The sequence below is a fragment of the Struthio camelus genome, chromosome 8 (assembly GCF_040807025.1).
Source record: "Struthio camelus isolate bStrCam1 chromosome 8, bStrCam1.hap1, whole genome shotgun sequence".
NCBI classification, from domain to species: Eukaryota; Metazoa; Chordata; class Aves; order Struthioniformes; family Struthionidae; genus Struthio; species Struthio camelus.
Genome location: NC_090949.1, coordinates 36,803,966 through 36,824,500, shown reverse-complemented (window position 1 = coordinate 36,824,500; position 20,535 = coordinate 36,803,966). Strand labels below are relative to the sequence as shown.

Sequence of the window (20,535 nt, the reverse complement as noted above, 5' to 3'; positions counted from 1 at the left end):
GGGCGCAGCGGGGCCGGAGGAGCGGGGCGAGAGCTGCCGGCCGCCCCGCCGCCCGGCTCCCAGGGCATATATATATATATATATATATATATATGCAAGCTGCACCGCTCGCACCTCGGTGGGGACGAGGAGGGAAGGAGAAGGGTCCTTACCGGGCTGCGCCTCTGCCAGCGGCGGGACGGGAGAGAGAGGAGACGCGTGGTCAGAGCGCCGTGCCGCGGCCACCCCATGCCCACCGCCCTTCCAGCCCTGCAGAGCCCCCGGGCCGGGCGGCCTCGCCGGGGCCAGCGGCAGCCTTTAGGTGCCTTTGGGCACCTAAGGAAGCGGCAAAGGAGCATCCCCATCCCTCGGGTCCCACCAGCCGTATGACGCAGCTTGGGGCACTGTGCACCATCTCCTCCTGAACTCTCCAAAGACCACAGCCTTTCTACATCTATGCATATGTGTATATACATATATAGATATATATATAGGTATATAAAAAACTGCAATAAAAGTAGAGGCAGCCCCAGCCGCCAGGAGGCCGGCTCGCGCGGCGCCGGGGTCTCGCCGGCGGGCACCGCTGGGGCACAGCCCTCGCCTCGCCGCCGAGCTGCCACTAGCCTTCCCCTGCCAAGCCGGCACGCCTGCCGCAACGGCGGCCCTTGCCCGCTGCGTTTCGCTTTTCACCTCCGGAGATGTGCAAAACGGGGGGGGCCGGGCAAGCGGAAGGACCTAAGCAGGAGAACGTGAGCAAAGCCTTTGCTTAAAAAAAAAAAAAATATATATATATATATAAGGTTAGAAAATGTATTTCTTACCGGACTTTTCCTCTAAAAGGATGCAGAAAAACAACAACAAAAAAAAAAAAGAGAGAGAAAAATCAGGTATTTTCTATTAAAGGGGTAACTCAGAGAAACATAGGATGCGCACGGAGGGAGAGCGGCGGGCAGCGGGCGCAGGGCTGAAGGGCCCCGAGCGAGGGACGGCCCGCGCGCCGGCCAAGCCCCGGAGGCCGAGCGCTCACCACGGGGGACGGAGAAAGCGCAATGTTGCCCACGGACGCCTTGAGCTCGTCGACGGTCGCCGCGCTCTTGAGGACGTCCTTCGCCTGCAGCGGCTTGATCTTGATGTTGAACTTCTTGTGCGCCTCCTCCTCCTCCTCGGACTCGCTCGAGGAGTAGAAGTGCTTCCCCTTGGTCGGTGGGCGGCCGTTAAGGAGGGTTTGGCGCTGCCGAGGGGCGCGAGGTTTCACCTGCCGCTTCCCAACCCCCCCCCCCCCCCCGGGGCCAAATCAACCCGAAACGGTGCAGCTGGCCCCGGCCGGCGGGGTAACGCCGCGGACCCGCTCCCCGGCGCGTCCTCCCTCCGCCCCGGCGGCCACCGAAAACGCCGGCTGCTTCCTCGTCCCGGGCGATCCTCCCGGGGAGCCGGCGTTAGCTGTGCAACGCAGCCCGAAGGGAAATAATAACGGGAAAATAATAAAAATAATAATAATAATAAATGATGTGACCTTCCTGCCAGCCTCTGCTCCTCCTGCGGCACGCGAGCCGCGAGGCAAAGGCAGCCGTAAAGGATATAGCCCGGTTCCTCCGGCCGGATGCTGTAGCCCTCCTCGTCCAGCTCCGGCGAATTCTGGACGGGAAAGGAGAGAATTAGCCACGCCGCCCTCGGACGGGGCAGCCCGCTCGCTCCGGGGCCGCCGGCCAGCCTCCTGTCACCACCCGAAGCGGCCCCGAAGGGGCTTCGCGCTCCTGGTCTCTCCAAGAGCATCGTCCCCTCTGGGCTGCTGCACGACGGGCCAGCTGAGGGGAAACTCCTTGGAGGACACCAATACCACAAATACCGCGATTGCAAAAAAGTCTGGCGAAATTGCAAAAGCGGGGAGGGAAACCGGAGACTTCTCCTCTAGGCCGAGCAAGCAGGCGTTTTCTGCGAGCCAAGCGCCCCTCTAACGCGCCGTTACGCCAATACGATGCGTGTTTGATCAAAGCGGGGGAGGAAAAAAAAGAAAAGACATTTGCCGGAGCTGCACGGCAAGAGGTAGCCCGACTTTGGAGGCTTTTCACGACGAAAAGCTCCACGTCAACGGGGAGAGCATAGAGGGGCGGCGAGACGGCCAAGTGCAACGCGGGCATCGCCCAGGCGGCCGCAGCCGCCCGGGAAGCTCCGGCTGCAGCCGGGGTCCAGCGCAGCGCAAAGCCCCCCGGACACTCACGTATCGGTCCCAGTCGATCTCCGCGTAAAATCCATTCGGGGCGCCGTTGGTTTTCTTCTGCAACACAGGTGAAAACGAGACGTCCCACTTTTAAAGCCAGGAAACGAGAGCAACGCAGCAGAGCAGCTCTTTGGGGCCGGGCACGGCGGGGCCGCCGCGCCGCCCGAGCGTGAGACCCGCTGGGCGAGCGGCCCGCCGCGCCGCTTCCCGGGCCCCCGGCGCTGCCGAAGCGCCTTCCACCCCGCCGCAGAGCCGGGCTGCGGGGCCAGAGGGGAGGAGAAGCAGCCTGACCACCCCCGCGCGAAGAAGGGGCGCTCAAAGCGGCTAAGACGCACCCAAAAAAAAAAAAGCAAAATGATAGAAAAGGATGGAAGCTAGCGGAGACAAATTTATTCCGTGCACTTGGGTGGAAAGTCGCGTTTTTCTTTCCCCCCCCCCCCCCCCCCCGCCCGGGTGAATAGGGCCTTGATTAAAGCACTACCTGAGCTGCACGCTTTTAACTTTTCTAATTTGCTATTTCCTAACAGCCAGTAACGAAGGGCTCACGAAGGCAGGGTTAGCCCAAAGCCAAGGATCTCGGGTCAGACGTGGCAGCACGGCACCTCTAAAGCAGCGGCCAATTTTTGTACGGCTCCGCGAAGGACACGCCGGGTGCTCCGGCGCCTGGGGCCTCCCAGGGGCCCCCGCGGCCCCTCCGCTCCTGCCGAGCCCCCCAAAACGCGTCCCTCCTTTTTTACTTGGAGCGTGAGCTTCCGAAGCCCGAACGCAACGTCTCTTCGGAAGCGGCGCACGGTGAAGCCTGAACCCAACATGCTTCTTTGCAAGCTTGAAATCAAACGGCTAAAGGAGACACGATCCTCCCGCTACCCGGGGCTATCTAAAACCGTAAATAAAAGCAGCAATGATCCAAAAGTGCCTATTCTCTTATTTTCAATTTAATATAGAAAATAAAGAGCTATTGAAAACAGCGGGGGGGTTTTTTAAAGCAATTTTAGATTAATCCACTGTACAGAAAACCTGATCCAACTTGATTATCATAAACGAAAGCAAGGATGTGCTATCTTAGCATCATTTAGCATCATACCTGACCTGTTTTCACACCGAATTTGTCAAGTGCATACGCACATATACATATATATACACACATATATATATAGCAGTCACGATTTCTGCATTGCTGTGATTGTCATTAGGTAGATTTTGTAGAAACCCCCAAGTATGTTACTGCTTTAAAAAAAGAAATAGCTTTAGTAAAACAGGCTTTAAAAATTTATTTTCTATATTAAATGGAAGGAGAGATCGTTCAGAGTGCTTATATCGGTCTACAGAGGACAAAGCTTTTAACCAGACCGACGCAAAGCAGCCCGAGCAGAGCGGGGTGAACGGGGTCCCTTTCAATACTTACAAGTCCGTCCCTGTCCGGCGACCCTCTGCAAAGAGCAGAAAAAGGGGAGCTGCGTTAGTTCCAAAAACGCTCTTACTTTGGCTTTGCTCGATTAACTTTCAGAAACAATTTTCTTAACGAATTCACAGCAGCAACAGGTTCTAACGATAAAATCGCCAGCAAGTCTAAATCACCTGCCACGGGCTCTCCGGGAAGCCTGCAGAACCGTCCCCGTCCCAGGACCCCCGTGTTATCCAACGCGTTTTGCACATCCGTTAGTAAAGTGAAAGCCCCGCCGAGAGACAGAGGACGGCGGTGGCTGCCCGCCAGGCGAGATGCTGCAGCCCCGAGGGGCACGCGCGCCCCGGGCACAACGCGAGCGGCGCGCGGGACTAACGCGCCTCCGGCAACGCAAGGTGCTTCCTCCCGAGCGTAGTCCCTTCTCGTCCGAACAGCTCGGAGACCGATGAGCCTACGCAATAAGTACCATGATCCGGGACCGTTTTGGGGATCAGGACCCAGGTCGGAGCAGATAGCCGTCACGGATTCGGCAGCCGTAGCGAAACACTGTCCAAGGATGCTAAATTATTTAGTGGAGAGACAAATGTTTATTAAATCCAGACTGGCTCCTCCACTCCCACACGATCCCGAGTTTTGTGCATTGCCTGAGCTACTCCACAAATTAATGGTCTGACTCACGACATTACAGACAATCCAGAGGAAGCTGCTGCCAGTTCAGGTCTAATTTAGCAGAGAATAATGTCTTCCACCGAACTCCTCTATAATTCACGGACGCCTGCCTCCCCTCTCGCTCTTATCTAACGTTTGATCTCCTCGCTCATGACAACAGCTGTCTGGAAAACTCTTCTGAGGTAGCAGAGATTTCGTCAACTTCCATATTTCTTTCATGTTGCATGAGCTTATGCACTTAACGTTCCCGGCTGGAATATTTCATCGCTCTCAAATCGCTCCCCTGAATCGCAGCCAGAAGCGGCTGGAACAGTCCTCCACCCGCAGCGGCCAAGTGGGTTACAACGCTGTTTTCTTCAACGGCACCGAAGCTCGGGTTTGTCTTGAGGTCCCTCACGCCATGAGGAGCAGGAGGGCTAGATGCCCCTGGTCCTCCTCCTCCTCCTCGGCGCTTGGCTGCTCCCAGTGGTGCTGCCCTTGGAAGGCGCCGGGCTCCGAGCTTCCCGCCGGCAGCGGGGACGGCCACTGCCCCCTGCTTAGGGCGATTACCACCAGCAACGCGCCCCACGCTGCACGGCCAAACAGAACGACCCCGACCTACGGGACTCCAGCTGTAAGCGGTTGGGAAACGGGGAGCAGGAGAAGGCAGAAGAAGGATCTCCCACCGCAACGCGTGCTCTCCCCATCTCCCTCGCTTTCCCCGGCTTCGTTAACGCTCTTGAACGTTTCCACGTCTTGAAAGCCGATGCTCTGGCGAGGCTCCAGCACCGTTCCTGGATGCTCCCCAGTCCAGGAATCCACTGTTGCTCCGTGTGTGTTTTCTTCGGGCTCGGCGCATGCGTGCACCTCCGTTGGCCGCGAGCCGCAGGCTGCCACCGGCACGGTGAGCGGCCCGGGCGCCTCCTCCCTTTACGCGGCTGGCCGACCCCGCGCGGGGTTGCACTCGCTTCCCAACTTTCCTCTCCCACTCCTTTCCTTCTGCTGCTTTGTCTCATTTCCAGCCCGTCTGACCACCCTTCCTGGTGTTTTGGTGTCCTCCACCCCCTGGGCCACCCCGGCCCCAGCCTCCCTCCCAGCTCCCCCAGGAGGAATTTTCTTCCTATTCCCGCTAGTCGCCACCATAAATTGCAAACGCATGGAGAACCGGCTTTGTCGTCTCCGTGACGTAACCGAGCAAACACCTTATTCGTTAGCTGCTAGACACACAGAGGGAAATAGTTCAAACATACTTATCATTACGTGGCCTGATTCGAGAAGGACAAACGCCTATCACATATCAAGTTCACTTCCTTCATGGCACATTGGCATCAACTTCTCCCCCGTGTCATTATATATTAATGTGTTTTATATCTCATCGACTTACGTGGAATCAGTATCCTTTTCTTTCTTGCGTATACCAAAGGCCTTCCTTGTACGTTTTTTCAGTCCTGCGGATACAACGAATATAAACAGCAACGCAATATTAATATATGTGCTACGAATAAATCCCCCCCAAAAGGCCACTTGTTCCGCTGTCACCTGTAGTAAAGAAATAACCAACCAGCAGACCACCAGCAGCGCTTTGCAGGCAGCGTGTACACCCGCTTAACACACTGACTTGCTTTCAGTGCGTGTGTCTACGTATTTCACAGTTAATATTTCTCAACATACCCTCTTAATTTTAGGTATTAAGGTTGCAAAACGATCCCTGCGGACTGTCAAAGTTTTTAAGGCGCGCTCAGCCAAGCTTGCACTTCTCACCCCCATCGCTGGTAGCTTGGGGAAACGCGCACAAGCTTTTGCAGCGTCCCCATTCTAGGCGCTCTACGTTGCCTACCAGCACTCCCGCACCGGGGCAAGCGGCGCGTTTTGCCGGCAGGACACCCGTCCCCCCGGTCGCACCGCTCGAAGGAGGGGAACGAGCCAGAGCTCCCTCCAGGCCGCGCGTCCGACCCGGCTCTGCACCAGAGCAGCTTCGGGAGGACGCCTGCCCGGCCACCCGCGGGCCGAGCGTCGGTCCCGAACGCTTCCTCCGAGGCCAGCAGCCTAGAGCAGGCATCTCCCCCCGCTGCGCCATGCCTCGCTGCCCCGTCCCCTCAAGCGCACCTCAAAAACGCCCCATCTCGTGGGTCTCCAGCCCTCCCTCGCCGACAGAGAGGGGTTTTTCTGCGAGTTTCTTGCTTTTCCCCAGCCCAAAGGCTCCCCGCAGTAGTATCTCAACGGATACTGATGGTCCCCACAGCTCGCGGGGCAAGCGGCCGTCGCCTGCCCGGCTGCCATGCGTTTGGGCCGCGTGTCCCAAGCCCTGCCCCGGAAGGTCCACGCTCCGAAAGGCCACCCCGCTGCCTACGGCTTCGCCCACTCCCACTTCTCGTACTTACCGGAGCAAATAACTTCAACCTGCATCTCACCAGCTACACGCTGAACTGCTCACAGAAGTAAGCCTTTCACAAAAATATTAGTTTTACATATTTTCAATTTTTCTTAATCGCTTAAAAAAAAAACAGAAGTTAAATACAAATACTTGGCTACAACAGAAAAAAATGGAAAAAATGGAAAAAACTGAAAGTTTTTAATTATTTGGGGTTAATGCTGTGAATGAGGGTTCATGAAGTTGCTTCAGCTTTGAATCAGCAGTGGCTGCCAAGCACATCTCACTCGCGCAGATCATCCATCAATCATCCATCTTCAAGTAGATATCCAGTTGCAAAAACTAATAACTATCATGACTCACAGTAGAAATATTTGATATATAATCACACACTGGGATATTTCCTACGGCTCAGGCTCGACTCTCTCTACTAGCTAACGAACGGTTGGGAGAGCAGACAAGGCTCAGGCTCTCGGGTTTGCCGTGGTCACGCAGAGCTGGTTGCACCCGTGGCGTTAACCGCTCCCCACCGAAACACAGCTGCAGATGGTGGCTGCTGTCCTCCTCCCTGTAAAGACGCAGGGTGCAACGGCAAACACCAAGGTGTGCACTGATGCAGTGGGTTAGCCTTGCAGAAAACGGACACGTCAAGTGCTCAGGAAGATCCCAGGACACGGAGACAGGAAGGAGGGGACGACACGAACCGCAACACAACCATCGTCCTTGGGAACAGAGGAAGCAAAACCCGACAGCAGCAACGAAGGGTAGTAGGTCCTTGCCTGCTTGTCTAGGTACCAAGCCAGCTCGGAAGCTATTCCAGCAAATAAGTCATGAGTGTCTGCAGAGTCCTGGCATGCAGCAAGAAGGAGATGGCTTTAAAATTAATTCGTGGAAGAGCTGAGCACAACGCCATGTGGCCTCCCCTGTTCCCAGCCCACAGGCTCGCACAGTCATATTGCTGTAAACCCTCACCTCTCCCGCCGGATGCAACAGCCCCCCATAACCCTACAGGTCCATCAGTGCCGCTGAGAATAAATCACGTGTCCTAGATTAAATAGCTTGCCCAAAGCCTTGCTGGAAAGCCATGGCAAAGTCAGACGTTGAACCAGGGCTCACGACATCCTGCTAGGGTCATAGCCTCAAAATTACCCTATTTCAAGGGCATCGACAAGCCTCAGAGGTCCAAACCAGGGCTGCCGCACTTCAGGTGCAGCTGATGCTCTGTGCGCTGCAACCAGACGCAGAATCACACTCGTGAACACATGCTAATACTAGCTTTCTTAAAAAGCACTCAGTATGATTAAACAGAAGCCCCTCAAACTCCTACCTTGAGGCACACAGGGGACATATCAAAAGAGCCAGACCTCCCATAACTCCCACAGGAGCCGGCCGCGGACACCAGAGTCTCTCCCTTTCGTGCTGCTCCCAGGCTGATCCCTTAAACTCACCCCGTTTGCCTACCCACCCCGCAGGCAGGACCTGGACATGCACCTTCTTTGCCTGGCACATGAAGCTGCAAAGGGAGGCCCCGCAGTGATTCAGCATAACCAAATTCAATATGGCCAATCGTCACGTACTTCAAACGGCAAGACCAGTGCAGGAGCCTGTGCATGGAGCCGGCCGAGGAATGCTAATACGTTAGTTCTGGGAGCTGGAGCGCTCTGGCACAATTAATTTGATTAATGCTTTTGGGTTAGATTGGATTTTTTTTTTGTGTGTGTGCCTCCTACTTTGAAAGTGTCCTTGAATTAAAATTATTTTCCGTTTTCCCAGAAACGGTTTAATCTTCTGGACATTGACGGAAATATGCAGCAGATACGACAAACGCTGGTTTTCTGCAGCACAAACTTCTGGGCTTGAATTTTATCATCAAAACGGCGTGCTGGTTGAGTCTCGCAATACCCTACGGCTGGACGACTGCTCCCACTGCCCTGTCTCTCCATGAGCCAAGAGTTAATCAGAAAGGTTTCAAGTCCATCGGCATCGCCCAGCTCACCTGCCACCTGCAGAAGCTGGCCACCAGCGCCTGCAGGGCGAGGACCTCAGGGGTGGCGTGCAGAGGACTTTCCCTCCATGCCCATCATGAAAGTTCACGGCTGCTCAGGGCTTCTTGCTTCCTTGCCTGCAAGCAGCACGGCGGTTCCTTCCCCGCCGGCACCTCTTGGGCGAGCTGCTTCCCGGCATGCAGCGGGAGGCAGGGAGCTAGTACACGGCAGGACACAAGCCCCAGAGACGGCGTGCGAGGGGGAAAGCAGTTATCGCCACCAAAGCAGAGCCATCAGGGGCTACGTCTGGGCCAACAGGCTCTGGGCTGAGAGCGCGAGAGCTGGGGGACGTGCCCCAGGGCTCCTACGGCTACCAAAATATCCTCCCGCGATCATGCGCAACAGGAGCATCACCAGTAGGGTTTCTCTGGCATCACTGAAAAAGGGGAAAAAAAGCTGTTGCCAGGATTCACACGCATACTTGTAATAAGAAGGCAACAGTCGCCACAACCAAACCTAAGGCGTAGCAACTCAATCATTTCCTCATTTTGGTAAAAACTACGTTAGCTACTCTCCCAGGACAATAGCGAGTCCTAACGGACCTTCGCTTCCAAGCACGCTTTGCTCTTATCCCATTTTGTCTGGCTGTTGCAGCATGATACCGTCAAAGACGAAGACCTTGCTTACGTGGCCCTGTACCCCCCCAGATCCTGAGGAGGACGCGCACAGCGGTTAGCGATGCTTCGGCAGCCTGAGCTCCGTGCTCTCGCCTTGTAACCTCGCACCGGCAGCTCTCTTTATACCCTGTCTCGTCTTTCAGCTTTCCTAGAACTTAAGATCTGAGTTATGAATATCTAGACAAGATCTCCATTGACCTTACCCTCTCCACCCCCCCTCCCCGGATAATTTTATCCTCTAAACTTAAAAGGGAAAAGGGGGAGAACGCAGAAATGAATCACAGCGCAGCCTTATCTGGCGAAGTGACCGATTTGACTAAATTTTGCAACTAAGCCTTCTGCTCCGTTATATAATAGGCCCGCCATCTGCTTGAAATGATAAAGACTACAGAAAGAGAGGGGTATTTGGGAAAGGCAGAGCGAAAATAAGAACTGCGCTTGGAGACTGTTTTTGAGAGCAGGAGGGAACAGCACGGCTCCCCCCCAAAACTGCTCTCATGACACGCACTTCATCTCCTGGGCTCCAGGAAGGCGTTGCAAGGCCAGACCTCGGCCTGCCCTTCTCCCGAAGGTGACACCACCCGGTCCACCGAGGAGGTCCCAGGGTCACAGGAGACGGCGCAGGGATTTTGCGGGACGGCTCTGGTGCTGGGGGGCTGCAGCCAGAGGTGCTCAGGCCACCTCAGATGTGCTACAACGCCAGGCCAGCGCTGCTGGGAGGAAAGCTGCTAAAAACACCCCCTGCGACGTGGCAAAGCCGGAGCTGGCAGTCACGCGCAGGGACGCGCCGGCACGCCGCGCTCCTCAAGCCTCGTCTCCAGCTGCCTTCGCCTGCTGCAGCGGAGACCGTGCCTCCGCCGCTCCGGTGAACCCACGGCGACGTCCTGCCCGCGCGCGTTGAACGGGCTTGGGGGGCGTTCGGCCGAGCCGGCCCGCGGCGCTGCCCTCCCCTTCCAGGCCACTCGTGCTTCGCTTCTACACGCCAACCAGAGTAGCTTTCTACAGCACCAACCGTTCAAAGGAATTAACAACATACTAGCACAGAGCATGTATATATAGTCTACTAACAAATACACTGGTGTGTATATATATCTTTATATATTAAAATTATATATTAAAATATATACAGTATTATCACAGAAGCACAGAAGGGTTGAGGCTGGAAGGGACCTCTGGAGATCATCTCGTCCAACCCTCCTGCTCCAGCAGGGTCCTCTAGAGCACATCGCCCAGGATCGCGTCCAGGCGGGAGCTACTTCTGCGCGGGCAACGCGGGCAGCACGTCGGCCCCGACCTCAGCAAGGCGGCCGTGCTTCCAGGGGCAGAGGTCCACCACCCGGTGGGGAGACACCTCCGGCTCGGAGCTGCCCGCCGAGCGGCGCCAAGGGCGCGGAGCACAGCCCCGCCGCGCTTCCCCGCCGTTTCAGTCGTTACCGGCCGCTCTCGTTCTGCCCGATTACCACGCCGCCGAAGCGGAGCGAGGCTGTCCGCGGTCTCCAGCTAAGGCTCCAGGAGAAGCCCCCGCGCTGCCAGGAACGATCACAATGAAGTGCTTTGCCTGGCACCGAACCGCTCCGCCGGCTCCGGAGCCGGAAGGGGCTTCCTTCCGCGCGCTGCGCCAGAAGAGATACCCACCTTCAGGTCGCTCAGCAAGGCGAAACCGAGGCCGAACTATGGACTTTCTCCGAGTCACGCGCAGAAGAAAGTCAAGCGAAGCGGCGGTGTAACCGCACCAAGGACCCCCCCCACCCAAGCCGCAGAGCCGCGTCGGGGAAGTCTCGGCCGGCCACCGGATTTGGGAGCCGGGTGGCCCCGTCCCCGCCTCGGCTGGGCTCTCTCGGCTGCCGCCCCGTCAGCGGCGTCAGGAAACACCCGCTCTTCCGCAGCGACCCCTCCACCTGCCAGCACGCTTGGGCCCTTTCCAAGGCTCGCGTCCGCCTGCGGGTGAGGCACGGCCGTCGGCTCGGTCAGGCTCCGGATGCCGCACCAAACGGCTCTCTTCTCGGCCTATAACTTACGCTTCTTATCCCCTCGAGGAGATAATTTAAAAAATAAAAATAAAAAAATCTTTCCCCATCACTTGTTCAATTTTCCCGTCCGTTCTCAAAGTTTCCTCCTCTTAACGGGGCTGAATTACGCACTTCGGCGCTCGCCCTGCCGACGTCCTCGCCGTGCCCTGCCCGCGGCTCTCCCGGGGCGGGACAGGGCGCTGAGCGGCGCGGGAGGCTCCCGGCGGACGTCGAATCGCTGCGCCGCCCGGGGAGCGCTCCGGCAGGAAGGCGGCGGCCGGCTTCTTCCGAGGCCTTTTGAGCTAAATCGGGATATTCTGCATCAGGCCGGCTGGCACGCTGCGGCGGGAGCTGCAGCTTGGCTCCGGGGGAGGAGCCTTAAAAATACACCCTAAAGCTCATCTTCCAAGCAAAGTTATCAAGAAACGCCTAGACGAAACATTTCCTGCGAGTTTCCCAATTTCCGCCATTTTTCCCGTGCTGACGGCTTTCGCGTTCGCTTTCAGCGCTCCCTCTCGCGCCTCGCCGGCGAGCGGGCTCTGCCCGCCGGCGCCTCCGTTATGGCCCGTCCCCGGGGGACGGCGGAGGAGCCGCTCTCCAGCCTCCCCCGCCACCGGCCCAGCCGGCGGGTACCACCGTCGGCAGAAGCCGCGGCGATCCCGGAGGGGACGATCAGCGAGGAGCCGGCGCCTGGGATCCTCTTCCCCGTCTTCTCCAGGAGAAGGTACGGGTAACGCCTCGGAGCCAGGGCGCCCACGCAAGCGCGCCGGAGCGCACGCTTGCTTTAGGCTAGCCGGCAAGTAGACTTGGGTCTTTGGCCCAGACGAAAGATGCTTAAAACCCCAGGTATCCAGCACCTTCTGCCCAGGGAGCCCCCGGAGAGGGACGGCTGAGTCAAGGGACGTGCCCATGGCGGGGAACAGGCTCGCGTCCGCCTCCGTCGGGGAGCGGCAACGGAAAACCCCACGCGTTTTACCCAAAATTGGTTTCAACAGAAGTAGCCACTGACCTTCAAAAAGACGGAAAAGCATGCCAAAACGGATTTTGGCGCTGCGCAAACGGCAAATAGGAAGCTCTGGCCGAGCCCCGTCCCCGGTGGGAGCCCTAGAGCAGGACAGCAGCAGCTCAGGTCCCCGGCACCGGCCCAGAGACACAAGGACACGGCCACCACCACTTCTGTGCTCCGAGGCAGCAGAAGTGACCCCCAGCCTCCTCCCGACACCCTGCTTGAGGTGGTGCTAGGAACGGTAGTTTTGATGCCAAGTCAGACCCACGCCAGCCGCGTCCTTCTGCTTGGGCACGGCTGCTTCGCACGCTGCTGCAGGCCTCCTACTACCTCTTCAGAGGTTAGCCCAGAAGACAAGTGTCTCTCATCCTAAGATCAGTATACATCTGTGCTGTGAACCCACCTTGGGTCCAAATATTTAAAAAAATTGAAAGATAGTTGAACTATGCCTGAAAATATTTGATGATAATATTTTTGACTGAAGGACGGTGAGGATCCAGAAACTAGCTGCCTCCCAGGGTAAAGCTGAGTCTTAATATGCCCGGCCCCTTTGGCTCGCTGCCGGGAGCGAGCGGAGCCGGCACCCAGGACGCAGCGCGAGTCCCAGCCCGCGTCCAGCTGCGGTCACCTCTCTGCGGCCGGACCCGTAGTCTCCGACACTCCCAAATTAAATCAATCTGTTCACGAGGCTGAAAGCATCACCCGCGGGAGCCCACTTCCCCTGCCGCAACCAAGACATGTAAAAATTCATTTTTAGTAGCAGCCGACACCACTGCCAAGCGGCGCAGTGCCGCGTGCGAACCCAGCGCTTCCCCAGCACCACATTAACTCTCTGTACTCCACATCACGTCCCAAACCAGGACGTTCTCCAGGGCACGCTTGGTCACTGCGCCTTTACGTTTAGCTCTACGGCAAGGCACTGATAAAGCTGTCTTGGAGAACAGGCCACCCAGGTATTAAGGTTCCCTATCATCTTTCTCCATGTGTTTATTTTACCTCATTAGGCTTCCAAGATATTGACAATAAAGTCTTATCTGGTTAACGAAATCCCACACCTACTGGCAATTGTACACGTTTGCCAGACAGGCTGGGGAGAAGGGGTGGTGGCATTGCTGGCACTACCGCCGACCGCGGTTGCAACAGCGCATTATCATCTACTTCTTCCCTATGGCATCAGGTAAGCAGCTACTCGAAAACAAAAAACGAGCAACAACTATTATTAGTAGTATTTTTGTAAATAAACATCAAGGACTGCTCATTGTCAGAGATTGTACTTGGGTGTTGCCGAGGGATTAATGGTGACTGAGAGCCTAAAAACAACGCTCTAAGTGACTTCGAGAAAGATAAAATATCACAAGTTGTTGCTTTTAACGTTGAATTTGTCGTGCAGCAGGTGTTGTTTGCTCCTGACTCAAGGCCCCAAGTTGTTAAGTCTTATAAATAGCACAGTTTGGGAGCGCTGAATATACCACCTTTTGATGTTGGCCAATGATGGCGCTCTTCATCACTGTCTAGGAGATGGAGGTTTCACACCGAGAACATGTGGAAATAGGGATTATGATAAACTACATGGGTTTATAGCATTACCTTCCATGTTCTGGCAGCGTTATCCGCATCATCGCTGTTAGCGGCAGCCTGGAACAAAACATGAATTACTAGTTGCCCGGTCTTTGCGTGGTCATGATGGATTTGGAGAACAGGGAGAACGGATACAGGGAGCGGTCAGAGCTAGCTGATAAACCGGACGCAGGACGCACCATCGCTCGGATGCGACGCGCTTGGGGCCGTATCTACCAAGAGCTCGCAGCGCGCCAAGCTCTGCCCGGAGCAGAGCCCCGGCGCCGGGACCCTGGCGGGGAGCCCTGGGCACGAGGCGGATGGTCCCCTTCAGACGGTGGACGGCAGGGAGGAGCCGCGAGGTCGGATCCCGTCTCGGCGCTTCGGGGGCGATGCCAGAAACCAACCCACGGCTCAAAACAGCCATGAGAACCGCGGCAAGACCGGGAATGGTTAAGATGATCGGCCCCGGCAGGAGCTTAATCTATTTAGTACAGCAACAAAAGTGGCCAGGAAGCAGCTGCATCGGGGTCTGAGCGCTGGCATCCAGGACGGGGATCTGACGGCGACGGGATCTTCGCTCCAGCAGAGCCGTAACAAGATCTTGAGATTAATTCAGAAATAAAGGGCACGTTTTTAACGGCAAGGGTAATTAAGTCTCCGAACAGGTTGTGGTGAGCTCTTCGTCAAAGCAGTTTTTGCATTGACATTTGAAGCCTTTCTAAAAATACCCATCCTGCTTCGGCTAAGACACGTGAAGCAGCACCTGGAGAACGTCCCCTGGCCAAGCGGTCACTTGTGGCCCCGTTCGCATCCCACGGTGCGACGGGGACGCCCGTGGCCCCACGTGGCTTCCAGAGGTGGATCCAGGGCTCACGTTTAAACGGGCACTCAAACGTCAGACAGCTGCCAGATAACGCACGCTGGCTTCCGACTAAAAGCAGCTTTTTCCTCGGGGCTGTAAGTTAGCTGAAAGCCTCTCTTGCTCCTCTACCTGCATAACGGGGTTTTTTGTTCGTTTTTTTTGTTGTTATTATGAAACTGCAGCCAGGACATCAGTTCATTTTCCTTCTTTAACAGAACTGGACATCTGAAGAATATTTCACATCAGAAGGACGTAAATCGCCGCAAACCAAGAGAGACCAAGAAATAGTCTTCCACTTATCCCATAGTCAAAAAAAAAAAAAAAATTAAATAAAACCACCAGGCCTTCCAGGTGCAGAAGACATCTGTGTGACCCTCCACAAAACCTTATGTCCGATTTTGCAAATAAAGGGAAGGGAAAGCCGAGCGCGCGGCGGGCTGGTAGCTCCCCCGGCCCGTGCCCGGAGATGGAGGCTCCCGACGGGAGCCCGTTCCAGGAACGAGGCTTTTATACACGAGTGAAAACGCTAATGGGCTTCGTTGGCTCTGAAGATGAAACGCTTAAAACCTGCGAGTGACTGGAAGCCTCAAGAATTAACGCTTCTGAGAGTAAGTGCTTTCAGGAGAAGTGCTATGGCAGTCGTTTCGGTAGTTGCGCCCAGCCATCCCAGCGCGACGGAGGAGGGCAAAGCCGAGGGGTGGCCCCGTCTCCCGCCCGCCACCTCCCTGGAGCGCCCGATCTGGTGACGTTCAACGTGACCGGAAAAAACCAGACCAGCCCTCAGCAAAAACACAGCATTCACATCTGCACGCAGCGAAAACTTACACCCAAAATAAGGTGCTACAAGGCGCTTCTTCCCGGTTGCTCCGACCTCCCGATTGCTCCCGCGGTCTACCATCGACCAAACGCCCTGATTTTAAAGCGGTGATTAACCGTGGCGATAGCGTAACCGAAAAGGAGCGCGGGAGAGCGGACCCAAAGGAAAGGCTTCCTTCCCGGGCCGCCTTTAACCCACCGCCTGAGCTGCTTCTACACCTCTACTGCCCTGTCCGAGGAACAATGACGACGCCCGAAAGAGCTGCAAGTCCCCAGGTGAAAGCAGCTACATAGACATGAAGTATTAATGACCTTATTATTAATAAATTATGCAGGCTTCTCTTCTCTTGCATCTCCGGCACTACAGCTGAGACCAGGGCTAAAACCCTGCAGCGCTGAGTCGGGAGGTGCAACGGGGGCCAGAAACGCTCCCCCGGCAGCGGGTGCCCTGCCCAAAGGGGCACATCCTCCGGCACGTCCACGTCCCACCAGGACTGCTCCGGCAGCGTTGCCTTCGTTGAGGCTCCTTCCCCCAAAACGTTAAAGGAGCCGAAAACCTGTGAAGAGGGAAATAGTAAGAGCCGGAGGAGAGGGAGCCCTGGGAAAGGAGCGAAAAGCAGCCCGGAGAGCCGTGCCTCCATCCCTCCACCGACCGCTGCCAACCAGCTCACGACCGAGCGTTTTCGGGGTGTTCAAGGCAGGTTTTGACGGGTTATTTTCTGCGCCTCGTTTGGTTTTCGTTTTCAGCCGGTACAAGAGCTCCTGGCTCAACTCTCGCGAAAACCGCACCGCGGGGGCCGACGTTTGGCACAGCCCCCGAGGGGCAGGGCCGGCGGAGGGGGCCCCGAGCCGCCCCGCACGGCCCCGCGCGCCTTTCCAAGCCCGACGCCGCTTCTCGTGAATCCGATAGCAGGGCGCGTCTTTAACGCCTTCTCGAGCGGTTTCTATAGATCCAACTTAAAAAAAAAAAAAAGGGGGGGGCGTACGAAAGGCCGCGGGGACCTGAACAAGCAGCGGCGCAGGGCGAAGGCGGCTTCCACCCTCCTTCCCAAGGCGAGCCGGCTCTTCCTTAGCTCAACCTACCCCCAACCTCCCTGCGAGGTCGTTTCAGCACATCCCACGCCTGATGACATTAATCTCAAGTTGATGCTTGAAATTCCCCTGCGGCATGCAGGTGGAGGATGGGAAGAGATTGGGGCTGTGTTTCCCCCCCCCCTTCCTTTCCCTTTCCCCCTCTCAACAGCTCTCGAAAGGAAGAGCTCGCCCAGCGCGTGCGTCGGGGACGCGTCCCCTCTCGCGGCGGCGAAGTCCGCTCCAGGGCGCCGGAGAAGGCAGCATTTTCCTCGAGAAGGAGCTAGGTGGCTTCGCGCCTTTCGCTGGCGGACGGCCCCGAGGTCTCGGCGGCCCGGGAAAGCATCGCCCGGCGCCGGCCACGCGGCACGGGCCGGTTCCTCCGCCGCCACCGGCTTCAAAAACCCGAAAACATCAGCCCGTAACTGAACTTCACTTAATTCAAAACTGTGTCCAGCCACATCGCTTCTCTCAGCCTTAATTTCTTCAGATCTCATGCTGAAGATCCAAAGACGAGGGATAAAAGCCTGATTCTAAGCTATCATTTCCCCCCCCCCCCATGGCCCGGACCTGCTCTTGGCTTCGTCCAAGACGACCAGCGCGTTCCTTCCTCGCCGGGTCAGGCGGCGACACCAAGCACGTGCCAGCGCCTCGCGGAAACGGGGCCACCTCAAATATAACCAAGCCGGGACTCTTGGTCCATCAAGGACGGGACGCCGTTAGACACCCTTACATGCCGCCGGTCCCAAAACGACCCACTCGGCCCCACAACAGCAGCAGGCCCAGAAGAAAACCATTGCCGCGGTTTTGCCGTGTTCGACCCGACCGACGACGCGCGTGGTTTCCACCATCACCAGGTCCCCCGGAAAGGGGCGCAGAGTCAGCTGGAGAAGAGACTTGCAGAAAGCCGCCTGCCCCCGGAAAGACTCTCCCAGCCCTTGCCAGCGCCCCACGAGGGCTCGGGAAAGCGGCGCATACCGGCCCCTACGGGGAAAAACCTCTTCCCTCCCCTGAAATAACACGGCTGTTCCCCCCCCACCCGGTTGCCTAACCTTCTCGAACGCTGCAGAGCGACTGGCTTCCCTGACGTGTTGCAGCAGTGATTTCAAAATTTCATTAAGCTGCATAAAATACCTCCAGTACGTTTGAGATGCAACAGATTTGAAAAAGGAGATAAGTAAGTCCCTTCCTTCTCGCGCCGGGATGCTCGCCTTAGTGACGCTGCCCCGAGCGGTGGTTATTTAGCCGCCGCAAAGGGAAGCTCCAGACACACGCCCTATCTCTAGCGGCGCGTGCGAAGCGGCACCCCAGCGCCGGAGCCTTTTCAGCAGCAGTCTCAGCCCGAGGCCTCGTTCTGACACGCAAAAGGCTTTTGCTGCAGGTCGTTTTTTTGCCTCGCGGTTGTGAAGCCGAGAGATTTCCGTCCCCGAGCCGGGCCCAGCACAGCGAAACCCGCCGGCGGCTCGGGACCAGCTGCTCGCCGCCCTCGGCCCTCGCTTCCCAGCGCCGGATACCAACGGTGCGGTGAGAAACGCTGCAAACGATTTGCATTAAAAAGAAAAAAAAAAAAGCACGCACCCACCACTGCAACACGTCCGCTGCAGGGAGCCGCAGGTGTTTCTTGGGGGTTTGAAACCTGTAGGTCGAGCCTAAGCTGAGACCTCTGTAAAGCGTCCTCTCCTTAAAACATATGTACGTGCATTTATGTGCCTGGAGGCTGCCAGTGCTTTTCAACAGGACACCGCTCCCAAAAGTTGCGGCGCTCCACAAACAGAACCAGCTTCCAACTGCTCCAAAATTAATCAAATGTGTTAATTATTTCATCTCATTCCACCTTCTCGCTTCCTTCCTACATTCCCATAAGCAGGGAAATAACTGCAGAAAAACATGCCAAGCAATTTAATGAGTCTCAGATCATGGAAAACTATATATATATATATGTATATATATATTTTTTTTAATAAGCGCAAGAACATTGGAGAAAAGGTGACCCTGCCTCTCTCCGCCAGGCCCAGCAAGAGGGGCCGTCCCTCCTCGGCAGCCAGCGGGAAGCGATGCCCGCGCGCGGCCCCGACGCCGCCCGCGCTCCTGAGGCTCGGCCGACACGGCAAGCCGAGGCCGGGCACGGCCGCGCGGCCCCCCTCCGGGACCGCGAGACGTTGAGGGTCGCTGGGGGTTTGGGGGCCGCGAAGCATCCGCTCTGCTTTACAAAAGCAAAAAAAAAAAAAAAAGCTTATTTCCCTGCATCTTACTCGACCAGGCATAAAAAACAGTTTCACACACGGCTGAGACAAGTAACACGGGTTAAAATGTCTTTAAGAAACACCCGGGGGCTTTTCCCCACGCGTGATCAGGCTCGGATTCCCGCAGCGGCCCCCGACGCGTCCTGTACCGCCCTGGGGCCCGTACCACCTCCTCGTTTCCTTTCGCATCCCAGTGAGCCGCCAGCCAACTTCCCCCCCTTCCCAAGGGCCTGCGTCTTCAGACCGGCGACGCTACACGGCAAAAATTGCCTCAAGTTCAAATATGCGTGCTGCCCGTTAGGGAGATGCACATCCATCAAGCTACCCTTTTTTTTTTTTTAAAAAAAAAAAAAAAAAGACAAAATCCCGTCTGCCACCACCAGGCTTTAGAAACCCCCCCCCGGTTTGGGCACAGGGGTAACGCTGAAAATTATCCTCTTTGCATCACCTCAGACGGAGGAAGCGGGCTCCCACGCAAACGCTAAAAACGATGCTTAACGGCTCTGACCGCCGACTAGCCCACCCGGCTCGCGCGACGCCCGCTCGCCCTCCGTCAGCCCGGGGGGCGAGCGTTTCGCTGGCGAACCGGACGTCTGCACATCCCGAACTGCCTGCGCAGAACCGAGGATGCAACGGCAAATAATCCGATATACGGGATATTATATCGTCATCCGCCAGCTTGCCGGCTTGCTGGCCGTGGCGGGGGGGGGAGGGGGGGATGTTCGGGTTTGAATGGGGGGAGGGGGAGGATTTTTAATATATATGTCTATATAATATATATATTTTTAATTATTATTATCAAAGGAAAAGGTGAAGGGTTCACATGCTGCGAGCGCCCCCCCTTCCCCCCCGCACGGCTTCGAGAAGCCCGGCCGGCCCGAAAGACCCGCTCGTATAACCACCTACCTTCCATCATGGTGGCAGAATTGCATTCCTCAGTTTCCAAGGAGCCTGGGAAAAATACAGGGGAATACGGGTGCAGTTACCAGATGCTGAACATAAACCCCTTAAAAATAATAATTAAAAAAAAAAAAAGACACATGCAAAAAAAAAAAAAAAAAAAAAACAAACCCAAACCCACCAGCAACGCACACGCCGCGGGTCCCGGGGGTTAATTAGCCGCGCGGGGGGGCGGCAGGGTGCCGGGGCTGCAGGCAGGCCATGGGTGCTGCTGCGGCTCCGTCACCTCCCGGACGGCAGGAGGATGCTGCGGGAGGGAGGGAGGGAGGGAGGGAGGGACGGGCGGAGGGAGGGAGCGCCGCGGCCGAGCCCCTCGTCACGCGCCCGCAGCGCCCCGGGGAGCGCACCAGCCCCCCCCCAAATCCGTAACCCCTTTCCGCACCCAGTGACGCACTTCCCCCTCCCTATAATCCCCTCGCAGGCAGCGGGGCGAGCGGGCGCTGTCGGGTGAGGCGGGCGCTCGGGAGAGGAGGGCAAGTGGAACGCCTGAATTTAATTTATTAATTAATAATAAATGAATGAATGAATGCTAAAGGGAGGGAGCGGCGGGGAGCGCGCAGAGGGCGCTCGCCCGGGATCCCGGCGGCCGCATCCCGCATCCCGCTGACGTCACGGGCCCCCCCCCCCCCAAGGACCGGGCTGGGGCCGGAGCAGCCCCGACGCCACGGGGAGGGCCTCAGCGCGGGGGCAAACGGCGGTAGCTGGGGGGGAAAGGAGGAAGGAGA

At 56.8% G+C, this 20,535-nt stretch overlaps 1 protein-coding gene across 1 annotated transcript in view; it reads right to left on the bottom strand.

The window, feature by feature from the left end:
• The window catches only part of SGIP1 (SH3GL interacting endocytic adaptor 1), a 35,827-nt gene extending 15,634 nt beyond the window's left edge, over window positions 1-20,193 (bottom strand). Inside the window, exons 1-9 of the mRNA XM_068953474.1 lie at window positions 19,932-20,193; window positions 19,757-19,801; window positions 5,635-5,698; window positions 3,603-3,627; window positions 2,198-2,254; window positions 1,560-1,614; window positions 1,007-1,182; window positions 801-812; window positions 153-164 (exon numbers count right to left, since the gene is read on the bottom strand). Of these exons, the coding sequence (XP_068809575.1) occupies window positions 153-164; window positions 801-812; window positions 1,007-1,182; window positions 1,560-1,614; window positions 2,198-2,254; window positions 3,603-3,627; window positions 5,635-5,698; window positions 19,757-19,766 (411 nt within the window). The 5' untranslated portion in view covers window positions 19,767-19,801; window positions 19,932-20,193. The remainder of the gene's footprint in view (window positions 1-152; window positions 165-800; window positions 813-1,006; window positions 1,183-1,559; window positions 1,615-2,197; window positions 2,255-3,602; window positions 3,628-5,634; window positions 5,699-19,756; window positions 19,802-19,931) is intronic.
• Between the last annotated feature and the right edge of the window lie 342 nt (window positions 20,194-20,535).